General features: G+C 37.8%; 1 protein-coding gene across 1 annotated transcript in view; it reads right to left on the bottom strand.

Moving 5' to 3' along the window:
- sorcs2 (sortilin-related VPS10 domain containing receptor 2) overlaps nucleotides 1-18144 on the bottom strand; it is a 1166544-nt gene that overhangs the window by 154502 nt on the left and 993898 nt on the right. The window contains exon 5 of the mRNA XM_028801884.2: nucleotides 8300-8373. Within this exon, the coding sequence (XP_028657717.1) occupies nucleotides 8300-8373 (74 nt within the window). The remainder of the gene's footprint in view (nucleotides 1-8299; nucleotides 8374-18144) is intronic.

Below are 18144 nucleotides of genomic sequence, written 5' to 3'. Positions count from 1 at the left end.
TACATGTTATCATCCAGTTGACACTCGGAATGACCACCAGAGAGCGAACTGGAGGTGAATGCCAGCATTCTTTATGTTTGAGCACCAACATATGCCTGTTGCTTTTGAAATTAAATAGAGTTGGCCGGGTTGGCATCCCAACTATTTTTGGGACTCATTCTGTCTTTGTGACTCCAACCTCCATGTATATATATATCCAGATGATGTCTGGAATGTTTCTGGTGTGCTCCTGTAAAAGCAACCAACAGTTTTATCATGAAAAATCCGTACTATTATTTGTTTGTCGTTTAATGTTTGTTTTTGTTAACTATATTTTCATCTTGCATTATTCTTATTCTAACAATGTTGTAGTGGTAATATAATTAAATCAACCTAATAATAATATTAGTTTAATTGATTTTTTATGTCATCAAAAATTCTGCATATAAAAACTTATTACTACACCACAAAACAAAAATGAATCTGTCAAAAAAACTTAAAAAAGGTGTAATGGGCCAGAATTCAGTATTCTAAAGAAAATGACATTTTGCTTACAGTATAAACCAGAGTTTTAAAGAAAAGGCAGAATTTCTGGAAAATTCTACTACAGGTTATTGTTGATGGCTATCTACAGGACATAAATATTTACCTGTCTTGCTAAAGAGTCACCTGCTTTGAATAGTCAGATTGCTTTGATTTAATATCTCATCTACACACAATGTGGGGATACAGAACTGTCTGCTTCCTTTGAAAATTAACAAATTCTGGGGACATTGGTTTCTAATCAAGTACTTATTGTTGAACCAAAGTAAATGTGTTTACACTATTTGTTATGCAGAGGAAATTGGCTTGCACCATTGTTTCACTGATTGCCATGTTGATCTATGCAGAAATTGAAGCATCTATATATTTCTGGGTAAAGGAGAATAAAGAACACAGAAGTATGGTCTGGGACTTGTGACGGCTGCCTGTTTCTTTTTATGCTTTTTCACCATATTGCTGTGGCTACACTCTGTAGCAACAGTGGCTTGTACCTGGCCCAGGTTCCCCTAGGCCTGAGGTTGATAACAAAGGTTTCACTTTTCCTATCGTTTTTTTTTTACACTACTTCGAACGTATTCCATGATTATATTTTGATTAAAATACAGTATCTATTATATATTATATATAAGATAAGGAAGCAATTTTACTTTTATCTACCATAAACATCCTATATTTATTTTGTATATTCAGCGGCTCTCTTTGTGATTTTTGTTTATTTATTAATGAACTAAATGTCATTTGTTTTGCAACATCATAGCTAACGTGTTGGTGTTACAATTTTTTCGTAAAAAAGAAATAGGATTTTTTTAAATACGTAATAATCAAAAAACTAATTTAATTAACTTATCACAATTGAAGGTATAGTATACACCAAATATGTGGTCATGAGGTCACTGGAAAGAGGTGTGTGGTGCTCCCGATATATATGCAAAAGGACAAAGGTCCAAGTCTTTAGAGTCCTGGTGTTTCCTGTCTTGCTATATGGTTGCGAGACATGGACTCTATTCAGTGACCAGAGACGAAGACTGGACTCCTTTGGTACTGTGTCTCTCTGGAAAATCCTTGGGTACCATTGGTTTGACTTTGTGTTGAATGTGCGGTTGCTCATGGAGTCCCGAATGAGGCACAATACCTGCATTGTGAGGGACCGTCAGTGATTGTGACGATGCGGGTTCGCTCCACACTCCCATCCGACTGCTGGGAGCTCTTGAATCCGACACCATCGGTAATGTCACCAAGATAAGCTGACAAATGAGGACAATTCTCCAATGAAGCCAGGGGATAGTGTAAAAGAGCCAAAGTGCTTTTATTACACAAAAATCAAAAGGGTCCAAACAAAAAGTGCAGTGCATCACAATTTTAGTAAATAATCCATACAAACAGTGCAAAGTGGGGATAAAAACAATAAATAAATCCTTTAAAATCAGAGGTTAAAAATGCAGTCTCACTTTTCACGATCTCAGCACACCTCCTTCTCTCACATTCTCCCCGGCTCACCCATAACTTGCGTAGCCGGCGGAGACCCAACAGCAACGAGCTCCTTTCGGCCGACCTCTGTCTTGGCTGCCTTAAGGACATCGTTGCCAGACCATCTGAGGTCGGCTCTCCTCCCTTCTTCCTTCGCGCTCACATAGTCACTCCTCAGATCCCTCGGGAGGACACCTGCCTTGCTCACCCCACTCACCTGAACATTCAGTGGGGTGGACTAGCCCCTAGTGCACCACAACCAAATGCTCCTTCGTGAGGCCCCAGCTCATTCTGCTCCTCCTTCCAGGTGAGCAGATCCTCCTGCTAAGACTGCTCTTTCCCATTCTTTAACCTCCTTTATCTTCTTCTTTTCCTTGATCTATCTCTCCCCCCTTTCCTGATGCTGACCCGTATATATACACATCCACCCGGGCCTCCGTGGGCACACCGCAGGAAGCCAATGAAGCAATTGAGAATGATCACACCCACACGTGCAGGTGCGACTTGCTCCAACTACCCCATTAACTCCCCGCGGTCGTGCAATCGTGCCCACAGAGAACGACACGGCTATACGGATTTAAAACCTGTCCCTTTTTTTTGAAGCAGAGGACCCGCTATACCACAGTGACCCAGCTTGTAAAATCCTCATTGTTGGGGATCTGAGTGGCTGGACCAGGCCAAGGGGATGCCCACATAACCCCTGGCTGCGGCAGATAGAGGGTCATTTCCGGAGGGCAGGACTGGACCACTTGTCTGCCTGGGGAGTTACAAACTGGGATCCCGAGTTGTTTCGTCGTATAGTGGGTGTACCAGTGCATGCTCTCCAACTTCACTTTATTTATTTATATACGTAAAATATTTAACCTTTAATTGATTGTAAAAGAATTTCAATTAGAAAGACTGATTGGAGATTTGGTCTTGTATGTCTGTTATCATCCACTTGATGCTCGGACCATTTGGACAATCATTGAAAATTGCTGGAATCAATTTGGACACAGCCTGCTTCTCACATGGACATCTTTATGTGGCACGTTCAATGGTACGAAGTCCTAAGAACCTTTATACAGTATATTGGCTAAAGATGGAATAAACTAAAAACATTGTATATAATAACGCACTTCAGTAAACAATACAAGTACATTAGTGAGTCTTCATTGTTTGTTAATTTATTTTTAAAGTTTTGTTTTTTTTAATTATATTTTTCTCAAAAAATTTGATTACATCTTGCCTGAAGAAGGGGCCTGAGTTGCCTCGAAAGCTTGCATATTGTAATCTATTTAGTTAGCCAATAAAAGGTGTCATTTTGCTTGGCTTTTCTCTACATTCATAATGGCTAACACGGTACAACACCCTAGTACCTCAAAAAAAAAAAAAAAAAAAAAAAACAACACTTTATTTTCCTCCCGGGCAACGCCAGGTATTTCAGCTAGTACCTTATAAACAGTGGCAAGTATGTGAGATTTGAGGCATTCTGTCAAAGGCTACACATTAATAATACAAAAGGGGAAAGTAGAGTAAAATAGAACTCTACCAAGACAAAACAAGTGGTGTGAGAATCATTCCCTCATCACTCCGTCATTCTCAATATTTTAAAAACTTAGGAAATATTGTTTGACCCCAAATCTTTTGGTGATCCCTTGTTTATAATTGTAGCATCATGCACATAAATTTATTCAAGTACTTAGAAGCTTATATAGATGTTAAATTAACAATCAGAATATAGGTAGGCAATGTTTGTTTCACGACACATCAATATTTGTATTCCTTGCACAGGCTGAGATTGTTTAGTGTGAACAAAAAATAAAAATAATGATTCTCTATTTTCATGTAGTAATAAATACAACATCATATTAAATTAAAGTATCCAAGTCTGATTTGACAACCTCTTACTTCACCTTAAATTCAAAATAACGAGATTCATACAGGTAGCCATGAAAATCTTTGGAGTATGTCAAAACTATTCTCTATAAGCAGTGCATGAACAGCTATCTTCAGGCAAGCCCAGAAAATCATTGCTGATGTCGACTATCAGATTCTTCCATCGAGCAAAATGTTTTTAGGTCCCCTATGTAGCCTAAATTTATGCTGTATACTGTATGTATTCTGTTGTATAACTATTTATTACAACCCTACAGAGAAACTGATGAAAGGTTACAAGTCTCTTAAGTTTAACTGGTAAGAAAGATGTTGAGTAGGTTTTTATGTTTTCAATGTAATTAGATATTTATTGTTACAATTTGGGGCAGTTTTCTGTTTTTTTATTTTGCATTAAATACATTCCTTTTTTTCCCCTACTGTTGGGTTTTGGAGGCTTTAATTATCACAGAATATTTATATCTAGGTGTTTTTACATTGATATTTTAACTACAAGTAAATGGTGTTTACCATGCCACCATTTTTTTTTTTTATTGTAAGCTTCGATGCATAGAGGCTGTGTTATCAGGATGCAATAAACTGTTGCCAGGGCTTAACTCCCAGAAGGCATGATATGCACTAGGTTACTGATATTATGCTTTATGAACCCATGCTGCATGCTCAGCAATCCATAAATAACTTCTGTGTGTGCTTGTTATTGTAAACTTCTTTTGGTTTTGATTAATTGAGATTGTCCTTTCAACTTTTGTTAAGGTTTTGATCAACGTTTATATGATGCTTGATATTAACCATGTTGGGAAAGTGATTGTATTATATTTTAGTCATCTTTTTTTTTTATTTCAAGATGTTAAATGTATAACACACAATAGATCTGTAAGTTCTTTTTCTTTAATTTTTTTTTAACTTGAGTTTTATGATCTCTGTAATAGCAGCTTTCTTAATCTACACTAGTGCTGGGCAGTATGACCAAAATTGTGTTCGGATTCAGCGGGTTGGAAAATGGATGGATGGATGGATGGATGGTATATTTCAAAATTATACCAGTTTCACGGTATTTGACTGTATTTTTTCCCATGCATGAGTGGATGTTAACCACATTTTCCACTGCAATTACTGCAGTAGACTGGTTAAGAATCACCTATTCCACTGTCATGAGAATTGTACATTGTACAAAAAAACATTTAATGTGCACACAAGTATTAATACAGGTTTGCATGGCCCCATAAAATGATAGTTTTCAAGTGGGTGGCACTAATGAAGAGAAGGAATCACATTGCATGACAGATGCAGTCAAAATATAGAACCTTTTTATTGAACAAATTTTGCAAACAACTTAAACTATAATTTTGACAACATATTTTCAACCATCCAAAGAGGCATTTAGACTTAGTAAAATATCCAGAGTTGCATTGCACTTAACATGTCTTAGAAAAGGAATAAAGAGTAAATATTTTTTGTAAACCAACTACACTTTCTGTTAATGTTAACAAGCTCTGTCTACTGACACGTTAGCTATATGGATTGTAATGGTGTTGGTTATCTTGATCCACCGCTTGCTTTTTTTGTCATAGGCAGTACCTCTAGCAAACGCGTCTACAAGTGATGTCTGACTCAAGGGTCCTCTAGCTTTTTCAGTTTTACCTGAGGAGGTGAAGGGTGCCAATCTTAGTTCCATACATTCATGGTACTCCAAAGCATGTTTGTGGCTAAGGTGGTGCAGTAAATTGCTTGTGTTGCTGCCTCCGGCGACAACTTTAGCTCTACAGCATTTGCAGTAGATAGTTGTTTGGTCCACATCCGACCTTTTAAAACCAAAGTATCTCCAGACAACAGACATGGCTCCCTTTTTTCAGCAAGTGTTCTTCTGTGTCATCATATTCAACTGTATCGTCTGCTACAGCTTCAGTTTCAGAATGTTCTCCGTCCATTTTCACCGCTCAAAAGCTCCACTAATGCATGTACTCTGTTGCATGCTTGTTTAGTGGTGTAGAAGTGAAAAAGGTCCCCCCTTAAACAGTTTCCCGCTGCGCCACATTCCGAACATTGTTTAGGCTATTTATACCAGTATTGCAGTATAAGAAAAATCTGTATCATAACAAAAATAAAAAACGGTTTTCGGTATGAACTGGTATACCTCCCTGCACTAATCTACACACAACAGAAAGTGTCAGTGGAGAACACTGGCCTGCAAAGAACATATCTGTTGCTGTTTAAGGGCAGAGTAGAAAGATGATATTTTATGAAAGTTAAATTCTTAACATAGTAAAATGGTAATTTTCTGAACTTTCCACTTGTCTAAAAAGGGAAGCCCTTGGCATGCGCATCTTGTGAACATGTGCTCATATGGTGTTTTATAAATTACATTGGACAGCGAAGGGTTAGTGGCATTCACCTTGGCCTTGACAACCTTTGAAAAGTTAGAAGCTTAAAGAGGAATTAGGAAGCAGAAAGAAAATAGTCACCAAGAAGACCCAAGTGGTGAGACTGTGAGTCTTAGCAGTGTAATCTTTAGAGCCTTAACACTGTTGTGCATTAAGTGCTTCAGTCAGCGCAACTTTTAAAGTATCCAGGTTATGTAGTGCAATTTGTCATACTCATTTCTTTTGCTTCTCCTTTTGGTATATATAAAAATGCAAATTATATAACAGTTGGATAAAAGTTTAAACCTGCTCCCCTGTTTGCTTTATTGTTCTATCATATAGCCTGGAATCTAGAGATTAGTGGAGGGGCCAGTGACGTCGCCGTACAAGTCAGCTCTGGGTCATTGTATTTTTTCCAGCTATGTGAATGTAAGAATAAGAGGATAAGAATTCTAGAGGACAAGAGGGATGGTCCACATATCAGGTCTACATAACAAAGTATGAATAGAGCTGCCCCAAAATGATTCCACAATAAAAAAAAACCCTCACTATAGTTTCCTAAACAAAAGTGCATGTCCTGGTCCAATTATGTAACATTAGTAAGACAGACTGTATTCTTAAAACCTCAACCACTTTCATGTTTGCTTTCTCACTCCTTCCTTTAGGCAAAACTATAGGACCACTGGGACTCACACTAGTTTACTTAGAACGAGTTTCTATCCATAAGTCTCAAGGTTAAAATGAACTGCCATTCAGAGTAACAAGTAATGTACATGTTCTATAAAGTTATATTAAGTATATGTTGCATTCTGTAAGTGCTACTGTATTTTATGTGTCTTTTGAAAGTATTACCATCACTATTCTGAGGAGACACATAGGTAAAGATTTTCATTGTAAACATGACAAACCAGAGTTTGCAAAGACTACATGCAACATTATGACAATGCTGTTAGTCACTGACAGTAAATGTGAAACAACGTAACATTTTCAGACCCCAGTTAATGCAATGTTATGTGCTGCTGAAACCCATATTGATGGCATTTTGTGCAACGAAGTAACTAACCTTAAATGGGGTACCAGTCTATCACAGACTCCACTTACACACAGCCAGAACAACTGAAATAATTGTGCATGCATTTATTTGGAGTGTGGGGAACAATGTGGAAAATGTGGGACAGAGATTGCTTAAAATCCACACTGACATTGACAGTATTCAAACCCAGGATGCAGGATCCATAAAGCATCAGCACTAACCACATTGGAAACACAATGCTTGTAGTATCAATAAAGTAACGTCGAGTTTATATATTTTCCCGGGTTTCCCCTGGGCCCAAGTTTTTTTCTGAATTCAAAGACATATTGATTACTAGCCCTGAACTGCCCCTGGATTTAGCCAGTAGGGATGCACTTACGAGTTTCTAATAAACATGCCAAAACAAGACCTGCATAAACATAATGTCAGCATTAGCTCAGGAAGCAGCATAGAGTATTTTATATTTCTTTATAATTTCAATTTTTGCACATTTTCATACATTTGGAAAACATTAATTAAAATGCATATTGCTACTAGACGTACTTTAGCGGTGCCTGATTTGTGTCCCCATCACTGGTGGGATCAAGTTCTGTATAATACATTCTGCATGGTATTTTGCAGATTTATGTACATTACCTGATATTCTGTATATATTTTCTGATCTTTATGTGTTTTTTCTTCTATAACTTATTTCCATTTGTTCTGATGTTACCAAATGAACAAATATATATGACTTTCACTACACTCGTGTAACACAGCAAATACATTTTAAGCTTCATATGACACTCTTGACTTTAATATACGACATAACTTTGACATTTCTGATGCAGTCTACAGCAGTTATATGCAAGTAATGTTTAGATTTTTTTTTGCATTGTACTTGTATTTAAATCTTTGTGAAGATGCTCTGAAAGATGCTATACAGAATATACTTACTGTATATGCTTATTAAATGATACAGTAAACCTAAACCCAACTGAAACTTTTAAAGTCTAACACTTTTATATTCTTCCGAAAATAAAGACATTATAGGGCTGCTTACCAGAAAAAACGGTCCTTTGTCACTCGTTCTTGAAGCAAAGTCCATTTTCTGCCCAAGTCCGTTGATACGTAGAGCTATAAATTAAAACCATATAACAACCCGTAAACATTTCATTTTTTTTCCTCTTAATAAGAGAGACCCATGGCCAGGCAGACATAGAAAACATTCTAGTTCAAAATCTCTCAGCTGGCAATAGGAGTCCTTAGGAGTTTACCTGTTAGACCTGGAAACTATTGTTAGCGAAATGGATAACTGGTCACACCATGATATCATGTTATCACCTTGAGCCTCAGAAAGACCATAGTAATTAATAATGAGTCAGTTCAAAATACTTGAAACAGGTCATCTCATGTAGGATAGCCATAACCTGTAATCTAATATATATACAACCTCTAATAACCTGTTTATGCACACACACACATATATATTATATACAGTATATATAATATATATATATATATATATATATATATATATTTATACAATGGAACCTCGGTTCACGAACGTCTTGGTACACGTACAAATCGGTTTACAACCAAAAAGTTCGCCAAACTTTTGCCTCGGTTCACGACCACACACTCGGTATACGAACAAGCCAGTTTCCCTTTCAGTTTGTACATGTTCAGTCTCTCCCTGTGCATTTCCCGTGCAGCGAGCAAGAGAGAGAGAGCGAGATGCATGAGAGAGAGAACGAGAGAGCGCGAAACACACACACACACACACGCACGCAGGCAGTGCGAGAGAGAGAGCCACACACAGGCAGCCCGAGAGAGAGACGCGCACACACACAGGCAGCCCGAGAGAGAGACTCGCACACACACAGGCAGCCCAAGAGAGAGACGCGCACACACACAGGCAGCCCAAGAGAGAGACGCGCACACACACAGGCAGCGCGAGAGAGAGACAGATGCACACACACAGGCAGCGCAAGAGAGAGAGAGCTGGACGCATAAGGTAGGAAGGTAGTTAAAGAATGCACTGGGTTTGATTTTGTTTTCACTTCTGTTTACAGCGATCGGTTTGTAGCGTGCATTGTTGCAATGTTACTTTTTTTGGTGGTTTATTAAATTCCGGATTTTTTCAAATGTTCATTTTTTCCCTGTGCTTAAAACTCATTTAAAAAAAGTGTTTTTAGCCAGCGGTTGGTAGCACTATAGCATGAACTATTGCAGTGTTAGTTTTCTCTGTTGTTCAAGGTTTTCTCAGTGTTATTCAATGTTTTTACATTTAGTTTGCTATTACGCTGTGCATTCTATGGTTTAATTAAATATATTTGTACTTAAAAACTTAGAAAAATATATATATTTACATACAGTTCGTATGGTCTGGAATGGATTAATTGTATTTACATACAATCCTATGGGGGAAATTGCTTTGGTTCACGACCAAATCAGTTTATGACCAGAGTTTTGGAACGAATTATGGTCGTGAACCGAGGTTCCACTGATATATATATATATATATATATATATATATATACTGGGCTGAACGCACAGTAAGGAGATGCGGACGATGCGGACGAATCAGCTGCTGGCTTGCAGCTGCTGCTACTGAGCTGCATGATCTGCATATCGCATTGCGCAACGATCATTTAAAAGCTTGTACAGCAGCTGCTGCTACCGAGCTGCGTGATCTGTATGTCACACTGCGCGACAATCATTTAAAAGCCTGCACAGCAGCTGTCCTTTTGTCTCACTTCCTTGTCTCCCGGGATGTTAAAGTATCTCCGAGAAATTGTTTGTAAGCAGGGCATGACGTGCAAGTAGTCTCACGTCTCTTGATCCCAAATTTTTTATATAATAGATAGATATATATACATAAATATACATACACACTGTGATGGATGGAATGAAAGGGGAAGAAAGAAACACTTTGAAAAAATATCAGATCTGATTGGGAAAAAAATCATGCTGGATATCTATACTGATATAGACTAGGTAATGTGTTAGGAATGAAAGGATGCCACATTGTTTGATGGAAATTAAAATTATTAACCTACAGAGGGCTGAATTCAAAGACTTTCCGAAAATCAAAGTGAAAAAATGATGCGGCAGGCTAAACCATTTTGCCGAAATTTTATTGCAGCAACTCAAAATCGTACTCAGTAGTTTGTATGGCCCCCACGTGCTTGTATGCATGCCTGGCAACATTGGGGCATGCTCCTAATGAGACGACGGATGGTGTCCTGGGGGATCTCCTCCCAGATCTGGACCAAGGCATCACTGAGTTCCAGGACAGTCTGAGGTGCAACCTGGTGGCGTCGGATGGAGAGAAACATAATGTCCCAGAGGTGTTCTATTGGATTTAAGCCAGGCAAGCGTGAGGGCCAGTCAATGGTATCAATTCCTTCATCCTCCAGGAATTGCCTGCATACTGTCGCCACATGAGGCCGGGCATTGTCGTGTACCAGGAGGAACCCAGGACCCACTGCACCAACATAGGGTCTGACAATGGGTCCAAGGATTTCATCCCGATACGTAATGGCAGTCAAGGTGCTGTTGTCTAGCTTGTAGAGGTCTGTGCGTCCTTCCATGGATATGCCTACCCAGACCATCACTGACCCACCACCAAACCAGTCTCATGGGTTAAGGACCTTCTACGGCCCTGTCTAGCTCTCCTAGAATAACTGCCTGTCTCCTGGAATTTCCTCCATGCCCTTGAGACTGTGCTGGGAGAGACAGCAAACCTTCCGGCAATGACACATATTGATGTGCCATCCTGGATAAGTGGGACTACCTGTGCAACCTCTGTAGGGTCCAGGTATTGCCTCATGCTATCAGCAGTGACACTGATCATAGCCAAATGCAAAACTAGTGAAAAAACAGTCAGAAAAGATGAGGAGGGAAAAATGTCAGTGACCTCCACCTGTTAAACCATTCCTGTTTTGGGGGTCATCTCATTATTGCCCCCCTAGAGCACCTGTTGTTAATTTCATTAACACCAAAGCAGCTGAAACTGATTAACAACCCCCTCTGCTACTTAACTGACCAGATCAATAGCCCAGAAGTTTCACTGACTTGATGTCATACATGCTCCTTTAATTTTTTTGAGGAGTATACAGTATATTTATAAATATATATATATATATATATATATATATATATATATATATTACAAAGTTGACTCACACAATCAGTCATGCACAAAAAAGTACTATTTCCTGTTTAGTTAAAAAACTAAAATTTGTCAGGATGGTATTTTGCTTATAATATCTGACAATTCAAAATGTATGGTGTAACATGTTGAGTGAATAATACTGCCTAAAAAAAGTTCTCAATTCTTGAAAAATAAATAAAAAATGTAAATGAAAGCATGAAGTATGCAACTTGAAAACAATTTGAAGAGACCCAGTCCTGCTTAGGCAAACATGGCTAAGAAAAAGTAGAAACTCTGCATGAAATCTCTTATATATGCAGTAAGTGTATAAAGGTACTGCAATGATTTCCAAAAGAACAATTATCACAGTTATGACTTTATATCATTACAGAAACCTAAATTATTACATCAAACTGAAAATGAGGTTTTGCAAGTGTAGTAACTTGAATATGCCTTGACACAATTTAAAGTAAAACTTTTCACTCTTTAAAGGTTTAAATATTTTTAGAAAGGTAACTAAAGCAATGTACCTTCACATAGGCAAAAGACATAAGCAAGTAAATTGCAATATACAGTAAGTACTGTATATAAAATCTGAGTGGGAGTGCTTTATTCTTTATGCATTTCCACACTACTGATAACAGCCAAATTAGATTTGGCAAAGGAACACTGCTTATCTGGGAAGGGGTTTACAAATCATATATTATAAGTAATGGCAAGGTATGCTAAATTGATCGACTTACAGGTTTTCCATCTTCATGGCTGAAATTCCTTTAATCTCCAGGTTAAAAGTAATGGCATGCTAACAGGTTTTATAAAGAACATAGATAAGGGGAAGACAAGCAAAAATATTTCCACAAAATGATAATTCTCATGTAATAAATACTACTAATAGCAGATATGATCATGAACATCCAAATATGTAATTATAACCACAACACAAATCCAAAAGTTTGATGAATGAGACGCACAAAGTAATTGTATCATGCCTCAAGCTGCAAATTCCTTCAGTAAGCCAATAAAATCCAAGGAACACTAGTTAGGATTTTACAAGTAACAATGAACAAAAATCATCCCATATGTAAATGTAATTATTTCTTCTCAAGACGTAAACTTTAGCTAGTTTCATTCGTATGGGTGTGTGTGTTCATTATGAAGTGGCTGCTTTGAAATGATATATGTTTAAAAAGAAAACAAAGTTTGACACATTTAATTGCTTTGCAGTAACCAGACTATGTGAAGAAGGATACAAAACAACCAGATTAAAAACAGAAATTGTCTACCTATTATGAAAGAAAGTTGATGAACATCATTTACAGTACTTCCCCAAAACTGAATTTTTAAAATTAATTCAGTTTTATCATGCCTAACTATTCGAAATTCTATGTGAGCAGATTTGTCCTTTAGGTATAGTGTTTTTAAATATACAGTGATCCCTCACTATATCGCGCTTCAACTTTCGCGGCTTCACTCCATTGCGGATTTTATATGTAAGCATATTTAAATATATATCGCAGATTTTTTGCTGGTTCGCGGATTTCTGCGGACAATGGGTCTTTTAATTTCTGGTACATGCTTCCTCAGTTGGTTTGCCCAGTTGATTTCATACAAGGGACGCTATTGGCAGATGGCTGAGAAGCTAGATTGCTTACTTTTCTCTCTCTCTTGCGCTGACTTTCTGTGATCCTGACTTATGGGAATTGAGCAGGGGGGCTGTTCGCACACCTAGACGATAAGGACGCTCGTCTAAAAATGCTGAAAGATTATCTTCACGTTGCTATCTTTTGTGCAGCTGCTTCCTGAAACGACATGCTGCACGGTGCTTTGCATACTTAAAAGCTCGAAGGGCACGTATTGATTTTTGACTGAAAAACAAACTCTGTCTCTCTCTATCTCTCTCTCTCCCTGCTCCTGACGGAGGGGGTGTGAGCTGCCGCCTTCAACAGCTTTGTGCCGCGGTGCTTCGCATACTTAAAAGCCAAACAGCCCTATTGATTTGTTTGCTAGAGATTGTTTTCTCTATCTATGTGACATTCTGTGCTCCTGACACGCACTCCTTTGAAGAGGAAGATATGTTTGCATTCTTTTAATTGTGAGACAGAACTGTCATCTCTGTCTTGTCATGGAGCACAGTTTAAACTTTTGAAAAAGAGACAAATGTTTGTTTGCAGTGTTTGAATAACGTTTCTGTCTCTCTATAACCTCCTGTGTTTCTGCGCAAATCTGTGACCCAAGCATGACAATATAAAAATAACCATATAAACATATGGTTTCTACTTCGCTGATTTTCTTATTTCGCGGGTGGCTCTGGAACGCAACCCCCACGATGAAGGAGGGATTACTGTACTGTGTAACATTATATTCTAAAACCAGCTTTATCCAGGTCAGGGTTGTTTGGGCTGGCATTTGGAATTGCTATTTAACCTGACATGGTTTGTATCTACAGAAAAATCCACTCAGAAATGGATTTAGACATAGGATGCTAAGTCGATGAGATTCAGTAGCTGTGTTAACTTGGTTTTGCTTTGAAGCCAAATAAATTTCTTGATTTCACTATTTTACTCCTCTTTTTATTTTTATGTCCTTAAAGCTACATGCATGCTTTGTCCTGAAAATCCTTATTGGTGTTATTCATTCTTTGCGTTATAAATTCTGTTTTAACACTATAAAAATAACAGAATATTGCAGCATAGACTAAACATAACAGTATGCACCTACCAAAGGTAGCTCAAGAACAACTGTAAGATGATGAGGTGAGGATTTTAGATGCATTCATGTATTATGGGAAAAGAACCTATGAAGACTGCCATATCTGTTCATCTGTCTGTTCACATAACAGCTTGACTCCCAGTGGACTGATTTTGTTAAAATGTGGCACACATATTCTTCAAGGAAATTTGCTGGCATAGTTCAATCTTTTTTGAGAAAAGAGCACATTGTATACATTTTTAAAATCTCAAAATCATCTGTTCAAAAGCAAGTATGAATTTGTAAATTCATCTAACTTAAAACGGAAAAACTTTCCGTGTGACTACGAATTACGCTGCTGCTTTAAATTTTAAATTTAGCTTGAAATTGATTACATTAACTTGTATATCTGGAATATTTTCCTCTTTTACTCATCCAACAGTCTCTCCTGGTGGAAAAATGTATCCCTGATACAATTTAGTCAAATGCCGGAAGATGCACACGTGCAAGCAGCTCAGCAGTTCACTTCTCCTACTGCTTGAGGTAAGTTAGCCATAAAAGTAAAGTAAGCTTAGAGTAAACTAATGTAAATTCAGTTGTTGTGTTACACTAAAAACAACTCCATAGCTGCTGTCACACACTTTCTAGGCAGCTAGAAAGACCAAAGAAGGTAATTACACACAAGGTAGGGGGTGGTGGAGTGCTGAAAACCATTCTCGTTTATCCCTGCAGACCAGACACAGGAAATTCTGCCTGATTCCGATGACATCATTTCCGGTTCAGGCCACTGAGGACATCACTTCCGGTTTTAGCCGCCGAGGACGTCACTTATAGTTCCGGCCCCAAGAGCTCACTTCTAGCTTCCCAAAGACATCACTTTTGCTGACCTGCTTTAAAAGCAAGACAACCTTCATTTGTATTCAGTTCTGTTTTGGATTCAAATCTGTACACGACTGTGCAACATATTGCCTTTGTCCAGCCAGGAATAAGTATACAGGTGGCTGCCCCAAACCTTTTTCATGTTTCAAGGCTATTCAATTCAGAATGGCATAGTTGGCAGGATGAGGGCCTCCTTGTGGAACAAGGAGCCGAACCTAAAACAAGCCTTGACACACCTCACAAAGAAGAGGAGTCTGAATCATGTGGTATGGGATGCTAAATCAGAAGCTGCATTTAGATATCAGCTCCAGTATTGAAAGCTCCTAACTTTTTCTTGCTTTTCATCCTCCATATGGACGCTTTGGACACAGGTCTTGGAGCTGTGCTGAGCCAAAGTGTTGATGGAGTTGAACACCCTGTCATGTTCCTGAGTCGAAAACTGTTGGGCCAGGAAACCAGACATGCGTGAGCCCCTAGCGATTAAATGGGTGATCACTCAGCTGAGGTACTACTTAGGCTGCGAGTTCACTCTGGTAACGGACCATGCACTTTTACAGTGAATGGCCTTACACAAGTAGCTGAACCCATACGTCAATAGGTGGTTCAAAGACCTACAGCAATATAAGTTTTCAGTCATTTACTGCCATGGTGTCCTGCAAGCCAATGGCAATGCCCTCTGTCAATATGACCTCTTGGCCAGGTTCGCACAACCTAATGGATCTGAGCTGGGGGGGAGGCATGTCACATACATGTGCATGAGAGGCAGCTAGAAGGACCAAAAGAAGGTAATTCCACACCAGACCAGGGGGTGGTGGGGTGCAGCAAACTTTTCTCTCTTATCTCTGCAGACCAGACAATGGAAATTCTGCCTGATGTCATTTCTGGTTCTGGCCTGAGGACCTCACTTCTGGTTCTGGCCCCCAAGGACATCATTTCCGCCAATTTTACCTTGAAACTTCAACAGGTATTTTAACTCTCTATTAACTCTCTATTGGATACTTCTTTGAAAACTGTTATGATTATGAAATTTAATGTATAACTATGAACAGACCCTCCACAACCAATAACTAACATTAGGACATCAATCAATGCTGTTTTTTGCATCACTGGAATTGGAATCTGCTGTCCCTGAAAGCTAATGAGCCACCCCAAACTGATAGTGACGTTCAAAAGCATGGAATTAATGTAATCTACTAAGACATTTCATTGCATTCCAGTACCACTGTTACTTTTGAATATGACTCATTGTTACAAAAATATTTAATAAATAAAAATGTGATAACTATAATGCTCCAACTTTTACATTAGTTTTACATTAGTTAACCAAGTCTCGAAACACAAATGAATGTTATGTCATGCATACATTTTCTTACTTGTTTCTTTATCTTACTGCATGCTTTCTCTTTGTTTTATTTGATTTGTTAATTTTGTTAATTGTAACATTCACCGTCAGCAAATTAATTTTTTCTTATCAGAAATAGAAAAGTTCAAATTGACTTTAAAATGGACATTGATTGCAATGCATATGTCACTTTTTTGTGGTTTCAACCATCTGGACATTTTTTGCACCCATTTTGCTCAATTCAGTGTTGCATGGGGCAGGAGCCATCTTTGAGGCACCAATAACCAAACACACAAGTTCTGGCACGTGGAAACCCAGACAAACTGTAAATCCAGACTACTTCAAGAAAAAGAAAAAACAAGCCACATTGATAAAGGGAGAACATGCAAACTGTTCTCCTTCTGGAGCTGCTAATCAGTAGTACTAACCAAGGTTATTATAGTTAACGAAAACTAAAATCAAAACTGAAACTATTATTAAAAAAACATTTTTGTAAATTGAAATAAAATAATTAAAAAAAAGAAATGAAAAACTAAAACTAAACGAAACTATTAAAGTAGCTGGAAAGACTAACTGAAATAAAATAATTTACTAAAATATTTTTCGTTTTTGAATGAATATTGTTGCCATTAGTCTTTAACCCTTGTAAGTTTTAACTTTAAAGCAGAAAGTCATCCACCACGAGCCACCAACGGTGGCTGGTGACGGAGGGCGGCGGTTCACACAGCATTTGTGGTGACAGAGCAAGCTGAATGCGGGTGCGTAAAGCGTATGAAATAGAAAGCAATTTGCGTGCTGCCTTTCTTTGCGCTTGTTGTATATCAAGATGAAATTCAAATTGCTGAAATCAGAATTTGCTGGTCAACAAAATGTTTACCATATGAACAGAAAAATCACGAGTGAGTAACGTTTCAGTTTATTTCTCAGGTGACTGCTCTTTGTTGACAGCAATTCACCTGCCACTTCGCACAGGAGAAATCGTTTTTACTTTCTCATATACGAAGTATAGAGAAAGTATAGTAATCATGAAAACATTCAACCTCGATATTTTGATGAATCTTGACATTATAGACCTCCCCGAGTTCAAAAATACCTTTTTTTGGAATTGTGTGTGTGCGCACTTGTGTGTATAAACACGATAACTCAAAAACGCAACTAGATATATGGATGAAATTCGGCATGTGGTTGTTACACCACAATTATAGATCTGTATTAACTTTTGGGCCAAATCCATCTCCCGGAAGTGGTACTATACCTGAACACATACTCCGATTTATTCAACTTTACTTTTATAATAATTGTTTAATATATTATTAATTTGATTTGATTTGTTGTTGATGGTTCCTTAACGTACATAATATAAAAATATAATCATTGTCTTGCAGTTTACTCCTCAAATATCCATCCCCATATCTGAGTATACAAGAAAGTTTAGGGGAGACCATTCCCAGTTTTTGAAAATAGAACGGCACTGATCGACAGACTGACTAGGTCATCATACAACATCAGCATATTGTTGCTGACCAATCACTTTTGCTTTAAAAACATTGTTTAACAATGAAGCGATACAAACAAAGGTAGGTAGGCAAAGAGAGTCTGCCAAGTGATGAAAAACTAAACATACTAATGGGTTTTTGTATTTATTCTATAATTATTAATTTATCTTTTTAGTTCATATTCACAACTCAAAATACCTGATACTGTGAAAGTAATCCATTAGCAGAATTATATTTTAAAATATGTGTCTCCCTTTTTCAATGTTTTTTTCTCTCTCTCTCTCTCAAAATAGATAGTTGAAATATCATATTCTTTTTGTTCTTAACGTCAGCCTTATCATACA

Source organism: Erpetoichthys calabaricus, chromosome 5 (assembly GCF_900747795.2).
Source record: "Erpetoichthys calabaricus chromosome 5, fErpCal1.3, whole genome shotgun sequence".
Lineage (NCBI taxonomy): Eukaryota > Metazoa > Chordata > Cladistia > Polypteriformes > Polypteridae > Erpetoichthys > Erpetoichthys calabaricus.
The sequence above is the reverse complement of the archived record's forward strand: the minus strand, read 5'-3'. Positions and strand labels throughout refer to the sequence as shown.